The 19,235-nt window shown below is 35.8% G+C and overlaps 1 protein-coding gene and 1 long non-coding RNA gene across 2 annotated transcripts; one reads left to right on the top strand and one right to left on the bottom strand.

Moving 5' to 3' along the window:
• Nucleotides 1-4,393: 4,393 nt before the first annotated feature.
• LOC106327205 (eukaryotic translation initiation factor 3 subunit A) lies at nucleotides 4,394-9,198 on the bottom strand. Its single transcript, XM_013765290.1, has 14 exons — nucleotides 9,136-9,198; nucleotides 8,800-8,887; nucleotides 8,226-8,707; nucleotides 7,927-8,142; nucleotides 7,469-7,837; nucleotides 7,346-7,375; nucleotides 7,020-7,247; nucleotides 6,729-6,890; nucleotides 6,379-6,600; nucleotides 6,075-6,281; nucleotides 5,775-5,981; nucleotides 5,600-5,680; nucleotides 5,267-5,468; nucleotides 4,394-5,168 (listed from the first exon to the last, which is right to left on the bottom strand). The coding sequence occupies exons 2-14, from the start codon at nucleotides 8,843-8,845 to the stop codon at nucleotides 4,639-4,641; spliced, it is 2,982 nt and encodes a 993-aa protein (XP_013620744.1). The 5' UTR covers nucleotides 8,846-8,887; nucleotides 9,136-9,198; the 3' UTR covers nucleotides 4,394-4,638.
• Nucleotides 9,199-13,823: 4,625 nt separating this feature from the next.
• LOC106326161 lies at nucleotides 13,824-15,505 on the top strand. The gene is made up of 3 exons (XR_001267158.1): nucleotides 13,824-14,060; nucleotides 14,160-14,173; nucleotides 14,961-15,505. It is a non-coding gene; the product is annotated as an uncharacterized LOC106326161 (long non-coding RNA).
• Nucleotides 15,506-19,235: the final 3,730 nt, after the last annotated feature.

Below are 19,235 nucleotides of genomic sequence, written 5' to 3'. Positions count from 1 at the left end.
CTTCTTATGCTTATCAATGAAGAACCGTGGAGTTATGGTGAAGCAAAAGAAAAGAAAGTGTGGAGAGATGCTTGCAAAGAAGAGATCAAGTCGATAGAAAAGAACAATACTTGGACATTAGTTGATCTTCCTTCAACCTGTAAGGCAATCGGATTGAAATGGGTTTTTAAGGTGAAGAAGAATGCCGATGGAAGCATAAACAAGTATAAAGCGAGGCTTGTAGCCAAGGGATACATTCAGAAACATGGAGTAGATTTTGACGAGGTCTTTGCACCTGTTGCTCGCATCGAAACAGTCAGATTGATCATAGGAATGGCGGCTTCACATCGATGGGAGTTACATCATTTGGATGTAAAAACTGCTTTCTTATACGGAGAACTCAAAGAAGAGGTATACGTTAAACAACCTGAAGGCTTTGTTGTGAAAGGTAGTGAGAATAAAGTTTATAAATTGAGGAAGGCGCTTTATGGGTTGCGACAAGCTCCTCGGGCTTGGAATGAGAAGCTTCATACGGTCTTGTGTGAGCTAAACTTTGAACGATGTCTTAAAGAACCATCTCTGTACCGGAAGAAGCAACACGAAGATCTCTTGCTAGTGGCTGTTTATGTGGACGACTTACTTGTGGCAGGGTCTAACATAGAGATGATTCACGAGTTTAAAAGAGCTATGGCGGCAAAGTTTGAGATGTCCGATCTCGGAAGATTGAGCTACTACCTTGGGATAGAGGTCATTCAACGAGAAGGAAGCATAATCTTGAGTCAGGAACGGTACGCTACTAGGATCTTGGAGGAAGCTGGCTTAATGGGATGTAACTCTGCGCATATACCCATGGATGCAGGAGTTAAACTCGGCAAAGCAGAGAAGGAAGAAGGAGTTGATGAGAGAGAGTACCGCAGAAACATTGGTTGTCTTCGGTACTTGTTACATACGAGACCTGATCTTGCGTGCAGTGTGGGAATCTTGAGCAGATACATGCACAATCCCAAGGTATCACACAACGTGGCTTTGAAACAGGTACTCCGTTACTTGGCAGGGACATTGAGCTATGGTTTGGTGTTTGAGGCAAAGTCGGATGAGAGTTTGGTTGGCTATAGTGATAGTAGCTACAATGTTGATCCAGATGATGGAAAGAGCACGACTGGTCACATTTTCTACCTCGGTGGTAACCCCATTACATGGTGTTCTCAGAAACAAGAGATCGTCGCATTATCATCATGTGAAGCAGAGTTCATGGCAGCGACAGAAACGGCGAAGCAGGCGATTTGGCTGCAGGATCTTCTCAACGAGGTGCTTGGTCGTCCCGGCAAGATTGTGGTGATAAAGATCGACAACAAGTCGGCAATAGCTCTGTCCAAGAACCCGGTTTTTCATGGACGCAGCAAACACATTCACACAAGGTTCCATTTCATTAGAGAATGTGTTGAAAAAGGACTTGTGAATGTCGAACATGTTGCAGGAGTAAGACAGAAGGCTGATATACTTACGAAAGCATTAGGAAGAGTTAAGTTTGTAGAGATGAGAAGTCTCATTGGAGTTCAAGACTTGAAGAGAGAAGATTTCAAGCTTAAGGGGGAGAGTGTTGAGATAAGCATGAAATAGCTTAGAGTACAAGCTACCTAATCCTATTGTGTTTGAATTTATCTAAAGGATTAGGAAATAGAGTTGTGTTAATCCTAATGAGTTTAGGATAATTATAAAGTTATATAAAGAGATGCAAGGGTGTTTGCATATCTTATGAGTTTGAGAGCTTTAGTTTTTTGAGTTGTTTTCTAAAGCATTGAGAGAGTTTTAACAAAGCGTTCTTTGAGAAATATAGTTCTTTGATTCAATAGGCCAGAAACGAGTTTGGGCCAGATCGTTTTTAATGGACGTTACAACCTTAGAACCGAAGAGAACTGAAGACTTTGATTTATTCAATTGTTGTCATGAGGCTTCCCCGTATACGTCGATGATTCACATCAATTCCTCGCATTGAGGTGTTTCTGCTCTGCAAAAGAACATGCCATCGTAGTCAGCAAATAAGAGATGGGAGATAGTTGGGCTTCCTCTAACTCAAATTAACCTTTGAGCAAATTTTATTCTCTAAAATAAAATGTTCAGTTGTAGTACTTAGGGATCGAATCCACAGAGAGAAAAAACACACAATAAACTCAAAGCAGTCAATGATTAAGCTAAGCAATATATTTAAAAGCAGTAAATAAAACTGAAAAAGCAGAATTGATTGGTTGGTTTTAAATAATGAGAATATAGCTAATTCAAATGAGGTTTGATTCGAAGAAAGAGATGACGTGGGAAAGAGATGACGTGGCTAATTCAAATGAGGTTTGATTCGAAGAAAAACTCTAGCTCATTCGGAGGGTTTGCAGTTGTGGCCGTTGAGTTTATTAAATAGTGAGTCAAGTGTTCGCTTTGTTTCTTAGCTTTGTATAGTGAGTTGAGTCGTTAGACTTGAGGAGAATTCGATCGGGTTAAGCCATCGATTCTCTATACAAAGTGTAATACATTGTTTCGATTGGTTCAATAAAGCGATTGAAGTGTTTGTGAAAAACAAAACTGCATAATATCCGCGTATAAGATATTATGTGTACGAACTAAATAAATCCACATACAACACAATATAATATAAACCAGGTGTTTTGCATGCACATGCGGCATAATTCTTTTATAAAATATTTATTAGTAAATCTACAACTAATTTAAAGATCAACTTTTTTAAAAATCAAACATTAAATTTATTCCCTATTATGTGTTCGAACTAAATAAATCCACATACAACACTATATAATATAAACTAAGTATTTTTCCTGCACATACTGACATAATTTTTTTATAATATATTTTATTTATTAATAAATGTAGAATTAATTTAAAGATCAAATTTTTTAAATCAAATATTAAATTTATACTATTTTATGAATCTTTCAATTTCTTAATTTAAAAATTTTATTTTTGGATAACAATATTAATATCTTTATTTTAAAATATGTTTTTATATTTACCCAGTTTTTATTAAATTAATTTATAATCAGTTATCTAATTAAATAAACAAATATATAGTTGTTGATATAAAGTGGTGTTATTAAACTAAATTCTTAGAACTACCAAAACCAACAAAATCTAAAAATAAATCAAAAGCACAAGAATGTTCAACAACACTCAACTTTACATATTATATTAATCAAAGTAAATAAAATAATTGATATAAGTATAATTATATTGTGAAATACCTCGCATAATAACTGAATAAACACTGAAACAGACCAAACATGTTGACTACCAAAACTTTAATATCTAATGTATAAGATAAGTGTATTTTCTATCTATTATTATATTCATTTCTAAATATTCTAATAGAGAATAATAAGCTATAGTCAATCCATATTTTTTTATTTAAAATAGAAACTGCTATTTTCTTCTAAATATAAAAATAAAATAGTATTTATTTATTATAAAATCATAATTTCTTATTTTCAAAATGGTCTTTTAACTTCCAAACTTTAATAATTATAAAGAAAACAAATAATTTTGGAACATACAGTTTTTATAAAAGTAGAATCATATTTTAATAGTTTAAAAAAAAATTTAAACAAAGTTATAATTCTCAGAAATTCTTGAAAACATAAAAGTATAAACAGATAATTTAAATTAATGTTTTGTAAATATTATCTTCCGCTTGCCTGCATGTGTTGTGAAATCACGAATAACAAATAAATATAAATCAAATTTATTGTTATTGCTTATATACCTATTTTAGAATTTTTATACTAAAATAAATTTAGTAATTTAGAAAAAATATGCCATGACACATTACGTTTTCAAAAAATAGAAATCAAATTTTTTTATTTTGTAAAACCTATTTTAATATTTTAGTATAATGATGAATATAATTATTATATGTATATATACTACTAATTATAAAAATCAGTGAATAAGAAAGAAAGATGCATATAAACACAAAATAAATACATGAATTATCTTTTCTTTTTTATTCAAACATTTTCCATTTTCTTTTCAGATAACTTTTATAATATTAATTTGTAATCAATTAAATAGTGAATTATACTTTAATTAGTCTAATTAAAATTGTTTATTAAAATAATCAAATTCACTACTCAAATAATAATATGAATTTTTCACTGATTTTTATAATTAGTGAATTTGAAATTGGAAAAATAATTGCTCTCTCTTCAATTATGCCAAACATCAAATACAAAACAATTAACATATAAGAAGAAGAGAGAGCAATTGTTTTGTATTTGATGCACACAATTTATTTGCCAAACATCAAATACAAAACAATTAACATATAAGAAGAAGAGAGAGCAATTGTTTTGTATTTGATGTTTGGCATATAAATTGACCCAGTAAAATATTAACCTGCCACATAAGAATGAGAATAAAACTCTTGTGCTGTGATGGGGGGCTCTGTTCTCCTTTTACCAAGGAATAAGAGATAGGTAGAAGCGGGCTAGCAGAAGTAGAGCAAAAACGAGTCTTGCAGGTTTAAAAAAATCCTCATAAGAGAAAAAACATTGAGCAGGTTTCATTTAATTCTCGAAAGAACAGACTTTGGCTAAACAGGTGAAAATCCAGAGATCACTTTCATTCCATGCAGACTGGGAACCACAAAAATATTACTCAACGCTGTGCTGGTCTGGGCTTGGAGCTTCCGAACGGAGACCGTCGTTCTTCACCAGTTCGCCAAGCATCACCACCACTCGGGCGGTCACTGCCTATAGGACCAGGGACCCAGCGGTCTCCTCCTTCAGCGGGAGGAGGTCCAGCTCTTTCCCTGCCACCGGTCCACCTGTCAGATTTCTGAGACGGTCCTCTGTTGCTTCCCCAGTGGTCATCTGCTGGAGGTGGTCCACGGTTGGCCCAGCGGTCAGCTTCTGCAGCTGGTGTTGGTGCTGCTGGGCCTGAGGCCTCAGCTGTCTGACGCTTGAACCTAGGAACATATTTACCAGCACCTGATGCTGGTGGCGCAGCAGCAGTAGCAACTGCAGGCTCTGCAGCGCGAGCAGGTGGTGCGTCAGTTCCCTTCAACACCTCTTCCCGCCTCTTCTTTTCTTTCTCCTCAAGCTCTCTTTCTCTCTGCCTTTGCTTTTCAGCGATTTCATCCATCTTTGCTTTGTGTTCAGCTTCTTGCTTCTTGCGTTTCTCGGCTTCTATATATAAGAAGAGTTAAACCCGAAACAAGGGAGGTTCTATTAGATAACTCCAGTATCGATGTAAAATGATGTGTATTTATGGAAACATATCTCACCTTCAAGCTTGCGAGCTTCCTCTTCTTCCTGCAGCTTTCTTATCCTTTCTTCTTCACTTGTCAAATAATACATCTGCTTCCTCTTGATGTCCCTTTCTTGCTTCCTTGCTCGAATGATTTGGCTTATGCGCTCTTCTCTCTCCGTCCTTATTCTGTCAAACTCTGCTTGTCGACGACTAATCACTTCCCCTTGGAATGTTTCCTGGACACACAAAGATTTGATTTTGAGTAGCTTGGAAACAAATAGTTAAATATACGAAGAAAAGAAACAAGAGAGTACTGAAATGAATCAAATAGATGAAGAGATGTAATTTCAGACATGCCAAAACTGACCTTAAACTCCAACATTCTGGACAACCTGTTCTTCTCCTTCAAGTCACTCTCATGACGCTCTCTACTGAGTTCAACTTCACGCTGAAAAAGAGAGAAGCGATTAAGGACTTTGTATACTTTCAACTCAGAGCCAAGTTGTACGAGAAGAAAAGCTACTGTAATAGTAACATTTTACCTGTTGCTCGCGTTCATAAAACTCTCTCTCCTCAACCAGTCTTCGCTGATATGCAGCTTCAATCAATGGAGCAGCCTCTTCTCTCTTTGCTCGTTCCAAATAATCCATAGTTTTGGCAAGTTTCTGGAGTTTTTTCTCCATTTCCTGCCTTTCCTTGAGCTGCTCAGTTAAGGCCCTCTCCATCACAGTTTGCTTTGTCACCTTCTCCTACATTTAGTAGTATAAGTCAAGCCATATTAGTAAAATTGCAAACCAGTGATGAGCTACGATATATCTAACATATTCTGTTGGTAAACTTACTCCATCTAAAAGCGTCTTCTTCTTTCCCTTTTTCATGCGTTTCTCTGTGTCCTCCAGCAACGCCTGAGCTTCCTCAAGTTCCTTCTCCTCTATCTCCCTGAGGATTCTTTGTTTCCTTCTCTCCTGAAGCTCTGCTGCAAGCCTCTTTTGTTCTGCCTCCTCAGTTAGCCTCTGAAGCTTAAGCCGTTTCTGTTCCTCTTCCCGTTCCTTCAAAAACAAACATCAAATCAAGGAATTATCTTCAACCAGCACAGCGTCATATCAATGGATAAGTATAAAAACCACAAAGGAGAAATAGCCTTACCATTTCTAGTTGCTGGCGCTCTTGATCCTCCTTCCTCTTTTCAATGATTGATTTCCGAGCAAGCAATCTTTTATGCTCCTTCTCAACAGTATCCGCAAGATTTGGTAATATGCCACCTAGCTTTGATGCTTTACTTGGGACAGGATACAGCATAGCTCTTACTTTGCTCAAACACTCAGCAAAAACAGCAAGATGATCCTTCAGTCCATCAGACTCGATACCCTAATAGGAAAAGTACATTTGATTGAATAAACTAAGTATATACCAAAGAGTCAAAAATGAAGAGCTATATCATTCAATGATGGGCATGATGTAAGAAATTTTGAACAAAAAGATCAACAGAAGCGTACCAAATTTCCAAAAATTACAACACCCTTCATGTGATCAACTTTCATGGCCACAAAACTGTTCTTCACAGCATCAACAGAAATCTTCTCTACCACTGAGAATTCGAAGAAGGGTACCAACTGAGATAAACTCTCAATTCTTATAGTCTGATAAATCTTAGACACCTGGAAAAATAAATAGAGATGTATGAGTTTTGACTACAAAGAAAGAAACTCAACATGGTTGAATGAATATTAACCCCCACCCCCCCTCCACACACACACACAAAGTAGAGAACAAAGAACACTCATTACCTGTTGAAGTAGCCTCAGAGTAGCGAGTTTCTCCAAAGAAGGAACATATTGGGAGAGTTGCACTTCAGGTAAAGAAGGAGCTGACGAAAGCTTCCCACCAGATTTGGAAATTTTTTCGAGCAAAGGCTGAATCTTGGAGCCAAGATAAAGTGGGTGAAACTCATGCTCCAAAACATGGAAGAGATCTTTGACCTCCTGAGATGCACAGCTCAAAACACCTCTTGAAACCTAGATACATGAAAATCAGATGCCTGTAAGGCGGCGATACATATTCCAAACCATAGTAAGACAATATCAACTATGTGATGTGGCTGCTAGAGGCTCACCAGCTCTGACAGAAGAGCTGACCTTGAAAGCTGGCAAAGAAATGCACGGAATTAGAAATAAAAAATCAGAAAATAAAGGGTGGAATATACACAGCAATAAAGTAACATCAGAGCGTATGTTACCATATCTCTGCCCTCAAATTTAGGTTCAAGATTGAATCCTATGAGGTTGGCCATCCTCAAATTGCGTTCTTTCTCATTTTCAAGTTCCATGTGAGATGCACTCTGGGATCGATCAAACGGTGGAACAGACAAGGCCGCCAAGACAACAGATGATGCTATTAGCTGCAAGTCCTTTTGGCTTAAGTTCTTGTTGAAATTTTTCTGAAGACTAAACAGCTTGAACCATGCATAAGCATGGTACAGATGGCTAGAAGAAATCCAGAAGATCTCGGTCAATTTGGAATAGTAGATCATCAACAAAGATGACTTGGGCGTCTTTTTGACCATGCACATTAATCCATATATATCTTCAACAGAACGAAAAGCTTCCTGGACAACAAATGAACCACTATTACTTATTTCCAGCAACGGAAGAGAGAGCAGCATCAGAAAAAATTACAAGTGGAAAGAAAAGACACCTGCCAAAGTCCAAGCTCAGTAGCAACTTTCAACTGATCAAATCTTGTGTCCAGGTACAGCTGCAAGCTCTCCGGGGCTGACAAGTCAGGCCTGTCTCTTTGGTCTCTGTATTTGTTCAGGTTTGCCAAATGGTTTCTAATAATTTCGCAAAGCCTACGGAACTCCGTTGGTCGCTTGTACTGCTTACAGAACTGAAAGGCTTTATGTGCGGTCATCTACACGATGAACAAATCTTAATCAACTAAAGATGAGAGGAAAGGTTAATAAGCATATCCTAGACACAAAAAAAAAAACTAACCGCATAGAGTGCTTCCAACTTTGAGTTGTTGCGCAATATCTCAAGCACTGTTCTGTAAGTCTCCCACAGAAACTTGAACCAGGGGGTGACCAGCTCACGGTCAGATCTATCTTTCCCCTTCTCCCCACAGACAATACTCAGCTGCAAATCTTCAGGCTTTCTGTCAGCTTCAAGGTCATCGACATCAAGGGCCTCCTCGAGTGCATCAGCCTGAGAACGAGCCTGCTCGGCCTTCTCGGTAGAAAGATGTAGAAAGTGCTTGATTACCTCCTCCAAGGAGCTGACATTGACTTGCTGGCAGACAATGCGGTACTGGATCAATCCGTCCTTAGCGAAACGACCCCTCTTCAAGTCAACACAAAGATCCAGATACTTAAACATGATCTTCTCAAGTGGCTTCTGCCATGCTCTGTACCTCTTGGAGGTGATGAGGTCATGAAGTGCCTGAAGGGCATCTTGTTTCTGTCCAACATTGATCAACTCTGCAGACACACAAAATGTCATTTCACAAACCCTATAACCAAATCCATGGGCATTAATCCACCCAAATGAAACTAACAATTCGTGAACTTACCATCAGCGCGCTTCAATGCGTTCTCCGGTTTGGCAAAATTCGCCATGTTTCAGACGACAAGCTCACACGAAATGGATACACTCAATGCCTGAAAAGGATTGAAATGATCAATACAGTATTGGGAAGCATGTCAGACGACAATAAGAATGTAGCCCAGACCCTAGATTCAACTTATCCGATTAAACAACTCATACGCTTACAATGAAGCAAAAAAAAAAAAAAAAGATGATGAAAGTGATGCAAATCCCAATCAGATTAATTCGGTGATATCCGATGATATATACAAGAGATCCAATCACTATCATTTGGGGACAGACCACGAAACTTATCACTAACCTGGACTTGTCGCCGTGAATAGAGAGTGGTGGGAGTAAAGGGACGCACGGATTAGGGTTTCTCGTATTAAAATGACATATGTTCTATAAGATATATATATTATTGGTATTTGCAAATAACACCGCAAGCTTCAAATGTTTTGAAATAATCCTCAGTTATCTTTCTAGTTTTAATAAAACCCCACTATTGAAATAATGGGTTGTTCAATTGGGGAGACTCCATTTTATGGACTTTTTTGGCTAATCAACACCTTTATATACACCCAAGTTTGGGTACAAAAGATTGAACCTCAACATACATTAAACCACTAGTACAAAAAGATGATCTAGTATCACCCTGAGTCAGTTTCAAAGACTCAACGCTACCTAATCAATATTTCCCTTGTACATTAAAACCCAATAAGAACGAAAAAATCCCACAATCATCGCCTCTTCAACCTCCTAATTAGACCTTATGATACAGAAACGCTTACTAACACAATGGGACAAGTCTAAAATTGAGGTTCCATAATATACGAAGCTGTTGGATCCAACATATGATGGGCATGAAAAACTTGACCCTACAGCATCTGCACCATAGGCGCATTCCCAGATTCAAATTCATACCATCAGTTTTCCCCGTCATGATCCTCAGCCAAAAAATGGACAAACTTATCTAGAATGAAAAGACGAACCTCAATAGCAGACATTGGTCAGTACAGTATATCCAAGCTTCCGGAGATGCGTATCTCATACCACCGGTTAGAGAAAACATTGCCGCCGACGCTGCCACGTACCATTGTAAGTAAGTTCCTCCAGGTGACCATTCCTTCGTTGCAACCTTGATACATGTTGTCCCCGAGGACCGGGAAACGAACCGCGTTTCACTTGCCGTTGAAACCTCTCTTCCGATAGCCTCGCCTCCTCGCAGGAAGGAAGATCCATTGTGGAGAGTCGCCAAAGATCTGTAGAAGGGAAATCAGATATAGGTCACCTCTAGCTCTAAAAACCGACCTTCTCCCCTCTTTTTCCGTAAGAGTCTCGCCGCTGTTCTAGAAGATGCTGGTAAGAGTTACTGACAAACTCAACACGAATTGCCGGTAAAAGTCAGTAAACCCAGAATCATCGAGCAAAGAGACCAAGGGAGAGACAAAGGGGAAGAGAGCAAATATAAAATGAGGAAAAGGGGGAAGATTAGTATTTATAATCTTTTACAATTAAAATGTTAAACAAAAATAAGAATATTTGAAAATATATTTATAAAGTTAGAAGTTTAAGAAAAGAAATTAGCCAAAAGATTTCTTTTTTTTTTCCTTTTTTGAAAATTTTAGTTTTAACAAAACATAATTTGTCATGCTTATAAATTAAAAAAAAAATTGACGTCTATCATTATTTACATAATTAAAAATATAAATTTGACGTCATCTTAAAAAAAAAAATTGAGTTACTAATAAACTAAATATAGTTGAAGATTTCATATGTTAAAGTTGTTCGTCATCATTTTTGCTACATCACCATGCCATGTACTCTATTTTGGCGGAAAATATAGTTAAAGATTTGATATGTTAAAGTTGTTCGTTTAATGATTAAAAGTGCTAGTGAAAAAAAAAATCCAAAGTTTAAAATGCATGTAAATGTCATTTTGAAAATTTAAAATACAATTTTCACATTTAACATTTGAGTCCAGATATATAAGCTAAATACTATATATTTTCATCTAGATATTAGTCATGAAGTTCAAACTTGGAGTAATTCACAAACAATGATAGAAAAACACTACCAAAATTTAATACATTAATAGATTTTTAATAATTCAATTTGTAGAATAGAAAATATTGAAATAATACAATAAACATTTACCAAAAACAATAATATAACTTTAACTTGGTGAAAATTTAGTCTACAAAAAAATAGCATAGAGAAAAAGTAAATATGTCATTAAAAATGAGGAAAATCTATTTTCGTTATTGATGTTTCAATTTCATAAAATTCAAACCAACGAAAAATGATCAAATCTAATTGAATTTTTTCTTTTTCGTCACCAATTTCAAACTTATATAAACTTAAAAATTTTGATAGAAAATAAAATTTTAAAAAATAATACATAATCAAAACAATTTTTTTTTAAGAAAAGGTAAAAGAAACAGTAAAATATAAACAAATAGAAAAATAAAATTTAGTGAAATACATAATATAAAATTATATAAGCAAATTTATAATAATATAAACAAGGAGAATCTATTAATATTATTGTTTTCACATAATATATGACCAAATATTTGCAAATATCATGTTGTAGAGGATCTAATATGTTGAAATTGTTATATTGTCTATAAAATAATTGGTATCATATGGTTACTTTTGAAAATTATCATTTTTAAAAACCAAATTAGTATATAAATTCAAGATAGATAAAAAGTATTGTAAATTTACATATACCATAGATTTTTTTCGAGTGATACTATTGATATAATTTTTTTTTTGTCAACCTTCTGGTTTCATTAGAAGGCTTTGTAAGCCATTTTATGTACAAAGGGATTGAACGTAGCCCAATATTATTTTACAAGGCCAAATCGAATCCCAAGCTAAAAGATAACAACAACGTAAAACCTAACACATGTATATGAAGTGTTTGCTTAATCCTTCAATGTGGAAATCATGGGGAAAATGTGGATGGATCGTCGCTTCAATCTCCACTGACACGAGCTCCGCCGTATCAAAAGTTTTGGGAACACCATTGTTTGAAGCTTCATCTTCTCCACCACCGTACTGCTTCATCCTTGGTTTGTACTCCATGAACTCCATCTTTCACTCAATCCTTTTCTTGTGCTTGAAAACCTCAGACTATCCAGGGAAAGCTTGGATGACCTACGATAGATTTTTGTCAGACCATCTTCAGGAAGATGCCGACTCATCTAAATCTCCATAATAATCAGCCAAGATCAAATCCAATACCACAACTTCCTTTCCTCAAAGATACTCTACTAAAAACCTATCATTGGCTTCACAAAGGAGAGTAGAAATTGACTCTCATTAGAAAGGATTAAGTGAATATCCATGAAGAAAGAGAAACTCATCAGAAAACAAAACAAAACAAAAGAAATTTTAAATTACTGTGAAAGAGAGGAGATTAACTTTATTTGAATTCAAAACAAATTAGGGAAATATATAACTTGAAGAACAAGCCCTTATTTGTTTTGAAGATACTCAACAAATCGCCGAAAGCGAAACTAATTCCTCAACAGGAAAAGAAAAATCGTCAAAGCGAAGCAAAAATTCAATCTTTCGACTTTCAGTCATTTTACATAAAAAAACAGGGCAAATCTCATCTTCCCTCTGAAGAATATGAGTCTGATAAGAGGGACAAGAAGAGAGAACTCCCCTCTCTCTAGAGAGGAGAGATAGCCCCTATTTACTTTTTGATATGAATAATCCGCATATGAATCAAACATCTGATCGGGGGCACAAAAAAACTAATTAATCTGTAATACCACTAAAATAACCACTAGAGATTGATCCGCGCATCCGCGCGGACATTAGTTCTTACATTTTTATATATTGATATTTGTTTTTCATAATTAGTGTTATATATTTTAGATGTGTCGTAATATAACAAATTATATTCAAAAGACCTGGACCGAATCGTGTAATATGGTTATATTTGGTACAGATATATGAACCCGTTTCAGATATTTGTTATTTAGATATTTTCAGGTTCCTATACATCATAACCGAACTCATCCAGATCTAGAATGACTCAACTCAAAGCCCACACATAAATTTATAATATTCAAACGGAGCCTAATTAAAAAAAACGATACCCGAAAAAAATAATCTGTACCTAAATGGATAGCTAATGTCCGTGCCTAACTGATTTTATAAAATAATAAATAAGACTTTTTCTATGTGTTTGGCTACATTAAGTGAAATAGAAAGACTTTTTAATTTAGTAAAATAATTATATGGAGTGAAAAAATAAGTGACAATAAAAGTAATACATTTTTATTATTCTGATTTAAGTTATTATTTTATTCACAAAACATGTCTTTGAATTATGTTTTTCGTTACGTAAATTTCCACCGATTGAAACTAAAAAAAAAAGTTTTAGTAAAACATACAAAACTGAACGTTTAACCATATGCAAAATCCAGTTATTTTACATTTTTATTGTATAATTGACACAAAGTTAATGTTGAAAACTAATAAATAAAAATCTGAACTATTATTATTAAGGTAATATAATTAAAGATGTGACGTATTGTTAATGTAAATATAATTAATGAAATTGATAAACTGAATGAAATATGAAAATACGATTAATGTAATTACATTAATGAAATTACTAGAATGACACTATGTTTTTTTTATATTCAAATCCATGTTTTAAAAATTTTCATTTATACTGCTATCCATGTTTGCCAATAATTTGTATTTTAATTTTAATAATATAGATATTCATCCAACATATTGTTTACGTGTTCATAAAGTTATTAGCAAAAACGTCAATTATTTATTAATATCAATAAATATCATATGTTCAAGGGAAATTAGAGGCCATATACATATGCCAAAAAATATTAAGTCCATACACATAATAAGATGATGGTTATGATATGTTATATAATGTTATCCAAAGTTTCGAAAATAGACTTACATGCGCGTGAAAGGAGAATTGTATTTTTTTTTTATCTTTACCCTAAAAACTGAAAAGTCAGTACCACTTTTTTCTGTTTCCATTCGTTGACGAACGCCATTTGGAGAGATCATTGGAAGAAACCGATTAGCTGAAATCGATTGTGAGGCGGAGTTGGCGAAGGAAGAAATCTTAAAGCTTCATCTTTGGGTTCGTGTTACTGGCAGAAATTGATAATCGACGTTAGGTTTACGGAGAACTGTTCAAATTCGCGGCAAAATTTGCAAGGCGGAGTGATCTCCTACCAAACCCAAGTAAATACAGTTTGATTAATGAACATAGTCGGCCTTATCCTCTGTTTTGAACCCATCTCGCTGTGCATTAGCACCACTAACACCGTTTATTGTTTGCAGATCCAGATTTACAGGTATATCGACGGTCGACCAATAAAGAAAATTTGCAAGACTATTTTAAGTTTACAAGCTCAGTTAGGATTTTAGTATTTGCCTCCTTCATCATGGCCCTCTCCATGGTTGTTTCTGTGTTGTTTTCGTTAGTTTCCCCCCCCACATGATTTTCTGGGTTCGTGTTTGTGGAAGCAAGTTATGTATGTTGTAATATGACTATACTATCTGAGCGACTTTGATAGCGACTTTGATAATATAGTCACCATGTTTAGTAGAAATAGCTCACATAGCAAGAATTGATCAAATTATGCTATTTTGTTAAAGTAAAATAGTATACAAGTAGTTGTACCTATATATATTTGATCTTTGTCGAATCTACCCAACATAGGAGCTTTGAGTGAGTTTCGTTTGCTTGCTCATGTTATACTATATGGTTTTGTTTGTAGTATAGTTCCATGCTATGATTGTGGAAGCATGCATGGAGCTATGCAGTTGAACAAAGTTCACTATGTTATGATTGGACTCCATCACCGTTAGTAAACCTTAACACTTTGTTTTATTCATTTATATTGCTACAGAATTTGTACTATTAGTCTGGTATTCTCCTCGCTTCAGTACTAGTACATGTCGGTATTATATTACTTAGCATGTCTTATAGTATGGAATCCTTTATTGCATTCATGTACATGTGTTTTGTTCTTTACTAATTGTGTATGTGAATTATGTAACTCCATTCCACGTTCTAACTAGGTCAAGACTCGTCTATGATGATGTGTGCAATGACTACATACTTTATATATCTTTCAGGCTGCAACTACTAGGAGCCACGATGAAGGCAACTGGCATTGTAGATTTTTCCTTTCCTTCCATATGATAAGGTGCCGTTCTATACTATTATTTATATGGTGTAGTCCTTTTTTTTTGCAGCTTTGCTCTACTGCCTTCATTGTATCACACGTTCATGTACATGGCCGCATTATGATGTATATGTACTTTTCGTGTTACAACTTCGTGCTATGTATATTCATGAAGAGAACTAAAGCTTAAGTTACATAGTACCCATTTGCGAAAGACCATCGTTGTTGCCGCACCATCAACCCCCCTGCTCCTTTACGATTCTATTTTTGTGCAAACCCCATACCAATACCGACGATGTTATGCTGTTGCTGGTGTTGTCACTTGACCTCGTTATGAAAGACTGCCTTACATTACTCTTCATAATGTGTAAAACATGCGTCTTCCTATAATTGCATCCAACTGTGCTTTGTAACTTCAGAGATTGCTTGTATGGTTAATCGCACTTACAACAAAAGATTATACCATTATAAAAATAGTATAGTGGGGCAATGATAGTTTCCAAAACAGGATATGCTCAGCTTAAGTCAAAATAAAAAAAATATTTTGTGTTATAGTAGAGATTTGACAATCGGAGTCTATGATATATGTTTTTCCTCTCTTATGTTTCCTTTATTTGTGACTTAAATCCTTTAGCCGTGTTTGTTATAACTTTGCTTTTAAGGTTAGTCTGGAGTCTATTAAAAATATTGAGCTCATCAGAACGGGAGCGGAAGAATATTCAGGATTGATGGTGGGACGAAAATTTACCAGAAGGGCCAAAATCGCGCAAATCGACTGAGAAGCTCGAGGTGGCTTGATCTAAGAGTTCAGGACGTGGTCTCAACCATTAAACCTGCTGAGTGTCAACACAAGAAGGAGTTGTAGACGTGCATGAGGCAGTTTCATGCAGCTCGACACACAGAAGCACGAGGTGTCGCAGTACCTGCGATCTGCGCATGCGAACCGACATGCAGAGGCCCGTGTGTCGCGATGCATGAACTCCAGACATGCTGAAGGGAAAGTGGATGTGGAGGTGTCTTATGGCATGGCCAGGAGGCATGCAACAGGGCATGTGGACGCTCATGTGTTGCCACGCATGCGACCGGAAGCATGTTAGACGACACACATGTGATCGGGTGGCATGTTCTTATTGGCCGGCAACTTCTATATATACCCAGCCACCCTTCACCATTTTTACTCATCTCATTCCATAGAAACCAAAGCAAAACGTGGCTAGAGAGAGAGAGAGAGAAAAAAAGAAGTGATGTGCTTTATACGTATAGACATTTCCAAAGACCGATAAACTGCCGGGAAGTTCCGAAAGACTGTCCAGAAGTGAAAGAAGGTTCTTTCCGAGTTCTGATCAGTCCAGACCAGTCCATTCAAGACATCGACGTTGGATTTTGGGATTTAGCATCACTGTACCAAGACGAAGATTTGAAGGGGAGAAAAAAGGTTTGGTCAACATCCGGAATCAAAGAGTCGAGCCACATCGCTTAATCACTGTGAGTCACGGTTAATTGTTTGTTAACGAATTTTTAATGCAGGTTCCTGACATCGGAGACGGCTTCTGAGCTAGGAAAGCCGGTCCGGTCTAGGTGTCAGTTTGTGGATCAGAGGCTTGAGACGATGTCTGGGCTAAGTGGATAGCAAGACTAGTCTAAGCACCCGGGTTATTGTGATTGTGTGATTATTAGATGTTGTTATGTTGTGTACCTCGTGTTGGTACTGTTGTGTGAGAACCTCGTGGTGGTTCTAGTAGTTCTTGCAGGTCATCGCTTCCTCAAATGGTACCACTAAGCCGGTCGTGGTCCAGAAAGTGGTGGGCTCGGTTTAACTTGGCTTGATCACCAAGGCCGAGTGTCACACGTGGATGTGACAGCCCCCGGCGAGTCCGATAGAGGACCGGGGCACGGCGATTCCGATTGAGGACCGTGACCGGGCGATTCCCGAGTGCCTACGCCTGTGTGGTGTAATAGTGAAGGGATTGTCGGTGTCACTTATGTGGAGGAAGAATGATTTTGTTGGGCCGTAGGAGTATATATATGGTTGATTGATGTGATGACACTCATAAAATCATAAAGAGTGTTTTGATTTAATATGGTTGAATGGTTTATTTCTTAAATCGGTCTTGCTTTATGATCTTGAATGTTGCTTGTTGAACTACTCGTCTTGCTTGTGTTTGGGGTTGGGTTTAGAATGACGGGTAGTTGTATATGCTAGATCGGGAACCCTGGCTCACTGAGTGAAACTAGTTCACTCACTCCTCACATCCTTTTGCAGGTGACCAGTAGAAAGGACCATAGCGCTCGCGGAACTGTAGGAGCTGGTGTAGATTGGACATCTTTTGCTAAAGACTCGTTTTCAAGATATATAAATGTATGTTTTACTTTCGACTGCGTCCATGGACCATATGTATAATATTTTGGGCTTGTGAACTTCATATATTATATATATGGAATAAAGTATGTTTTATATTCGTGACGCGTTGAATCTGATATTAGGTTAGTCCAAGCTAACACAACTCTATGATTTGGTACGGGTTGCAAAGCCTTAGGCCGAAGATTAGAGGAAACGAGTTTTGAATGGATATTCTGGGTTACAGAATTATGTTTGTGACTTGGAAAGTCTATTCTCAACCCGTCGTAACACTTTCGGACTTGGCAGAGGAAGGTAGTTCGGGCATGTTCTTGTTTGATTGTTGCCCGGCTGACTGACCGATGTCTAAAACGGTTCGGGGGTGTTACAGTTATAACTTTGCTTTCCATCTCATTACATAGCAGTGTATGCTTACCTATTGTATTATGACGTTTGCCTTCATGTCAGCTTTAACATATTCTATCATGCGACTAGTTGACAATGTGTGGTCTCGTTTTGCTTGCTTACCTTTAATAATTGCCTTCTCTTATATGTGTCTATATCGCCTCAATCCATGTCATAACATTAGGCCACTGCAACTTGTCTGAACACATGTATTGAGGATCTGACTTCCTTGCCTAAACTATACCATATATCGTATAGCATAGTTTTGTTTGGATCACTTCCTACACATGTATTGGAACATTATTCAACATCACATAAAAACGTGGAAACAACGCGAACTTGGATGTATATGGTTTTTACCAAAATGTGGGCATACTACATTGAATATAGGGTAGTCTTGTTCCCGTGCATGGATATATTGTATATTTTCGAATCCGTTATGAATACACAATTACCAATTGTTGTGAATTTATGTGTGGCAGAACTTAACTAGACTACATAGACTATAGTATAGTATTGCCTCTGCGTTTTTTCATACCTCAACATGCGGACACAAATTAAGGATGTGTTTTTAACTTCAGTCATCTCCCCACGCACACGCGCTTGCAGGGTTATTCCTGGCAATATTGAGCATAACTAATCCCATCAGAGACTTTCCACTGTAGAATGGCTATAAGCTTAATATTAGGGTCCAATATGAATATTCACCAAATTCACCATATGTTCAATTCGAGTATTCAATCCAAAATGTGTATCCAGTTTAAAGGAAAAAAAAACTGAAATTTGGTGGAAGAAGTGTAATATTAAAAGTAAAGATTTAAAAAATTTCATGTACAGAAAAATTAAAAGTAAAACTAGATTTTTCACCCACACATCCGTGCAGGTAGATTTTCATTTTATTAATATATAACGGATACCATCGCAAAACTTTAAAAGATATTTACATTTAAGTGTTATATATTGTGTAATTCTATAATGTTATTGGTTACAATACATTTTAAATATATAACGGATACCATCGCAAAACTTAAAAAAAATTGAGAATCTCCTTCATTTTTTCTAATTTTTACAGACTGAATACAATACATTTTAAAATTTTATTTAGTTATACTATAAAACTGATATTTTCTTAGCTTACTTTATATTTCTATGTTATTTATTTTAGTATATTGTGGGATTTTATAAGTAAATACATTATAATAATACTATATTATTAATTATAAAATCAATCGCTGCATTAATTTAAAAATTTTGTTAGGTTTTTTAACATATTTTGTTATAAGTAAAAATTAAATTTAAATTTACAGTTAAAATTTATTTATTAATATTTATATAATTTATAAGATTTTTTAGAAATGCTATATATCGAATAGATTAACTTAAATAGTCAAATAGATGTAATTGATGATAGCGAGTCGAGTGTTTTTTTATGGTATTTCTTTTAATAAAGAAGATATAGAATATAATTATAAAATTTGAAAA

Source organism: Brassica oleracea, chromosome C2 (genome assembly GCF_000695525.1).
Source record: "Brassica oleracea var. oleracea cultivar TO1000 chromosome C2, BOL, whole genome shotgun sequence".
Classification (NCBI taxonomy): domain Eukaryota; kingdom Viridiplantae; phylum Streptophyta; class Magnoliopsida; order Brassicales; family Brassicaceae; genus Brassica; species Brassica oleracea.
The sequence above is the reverse complement of the archived record's forward strand: the minus strand, read 5'-3'. Positions and strand labels throughout refer to the sequence as shown.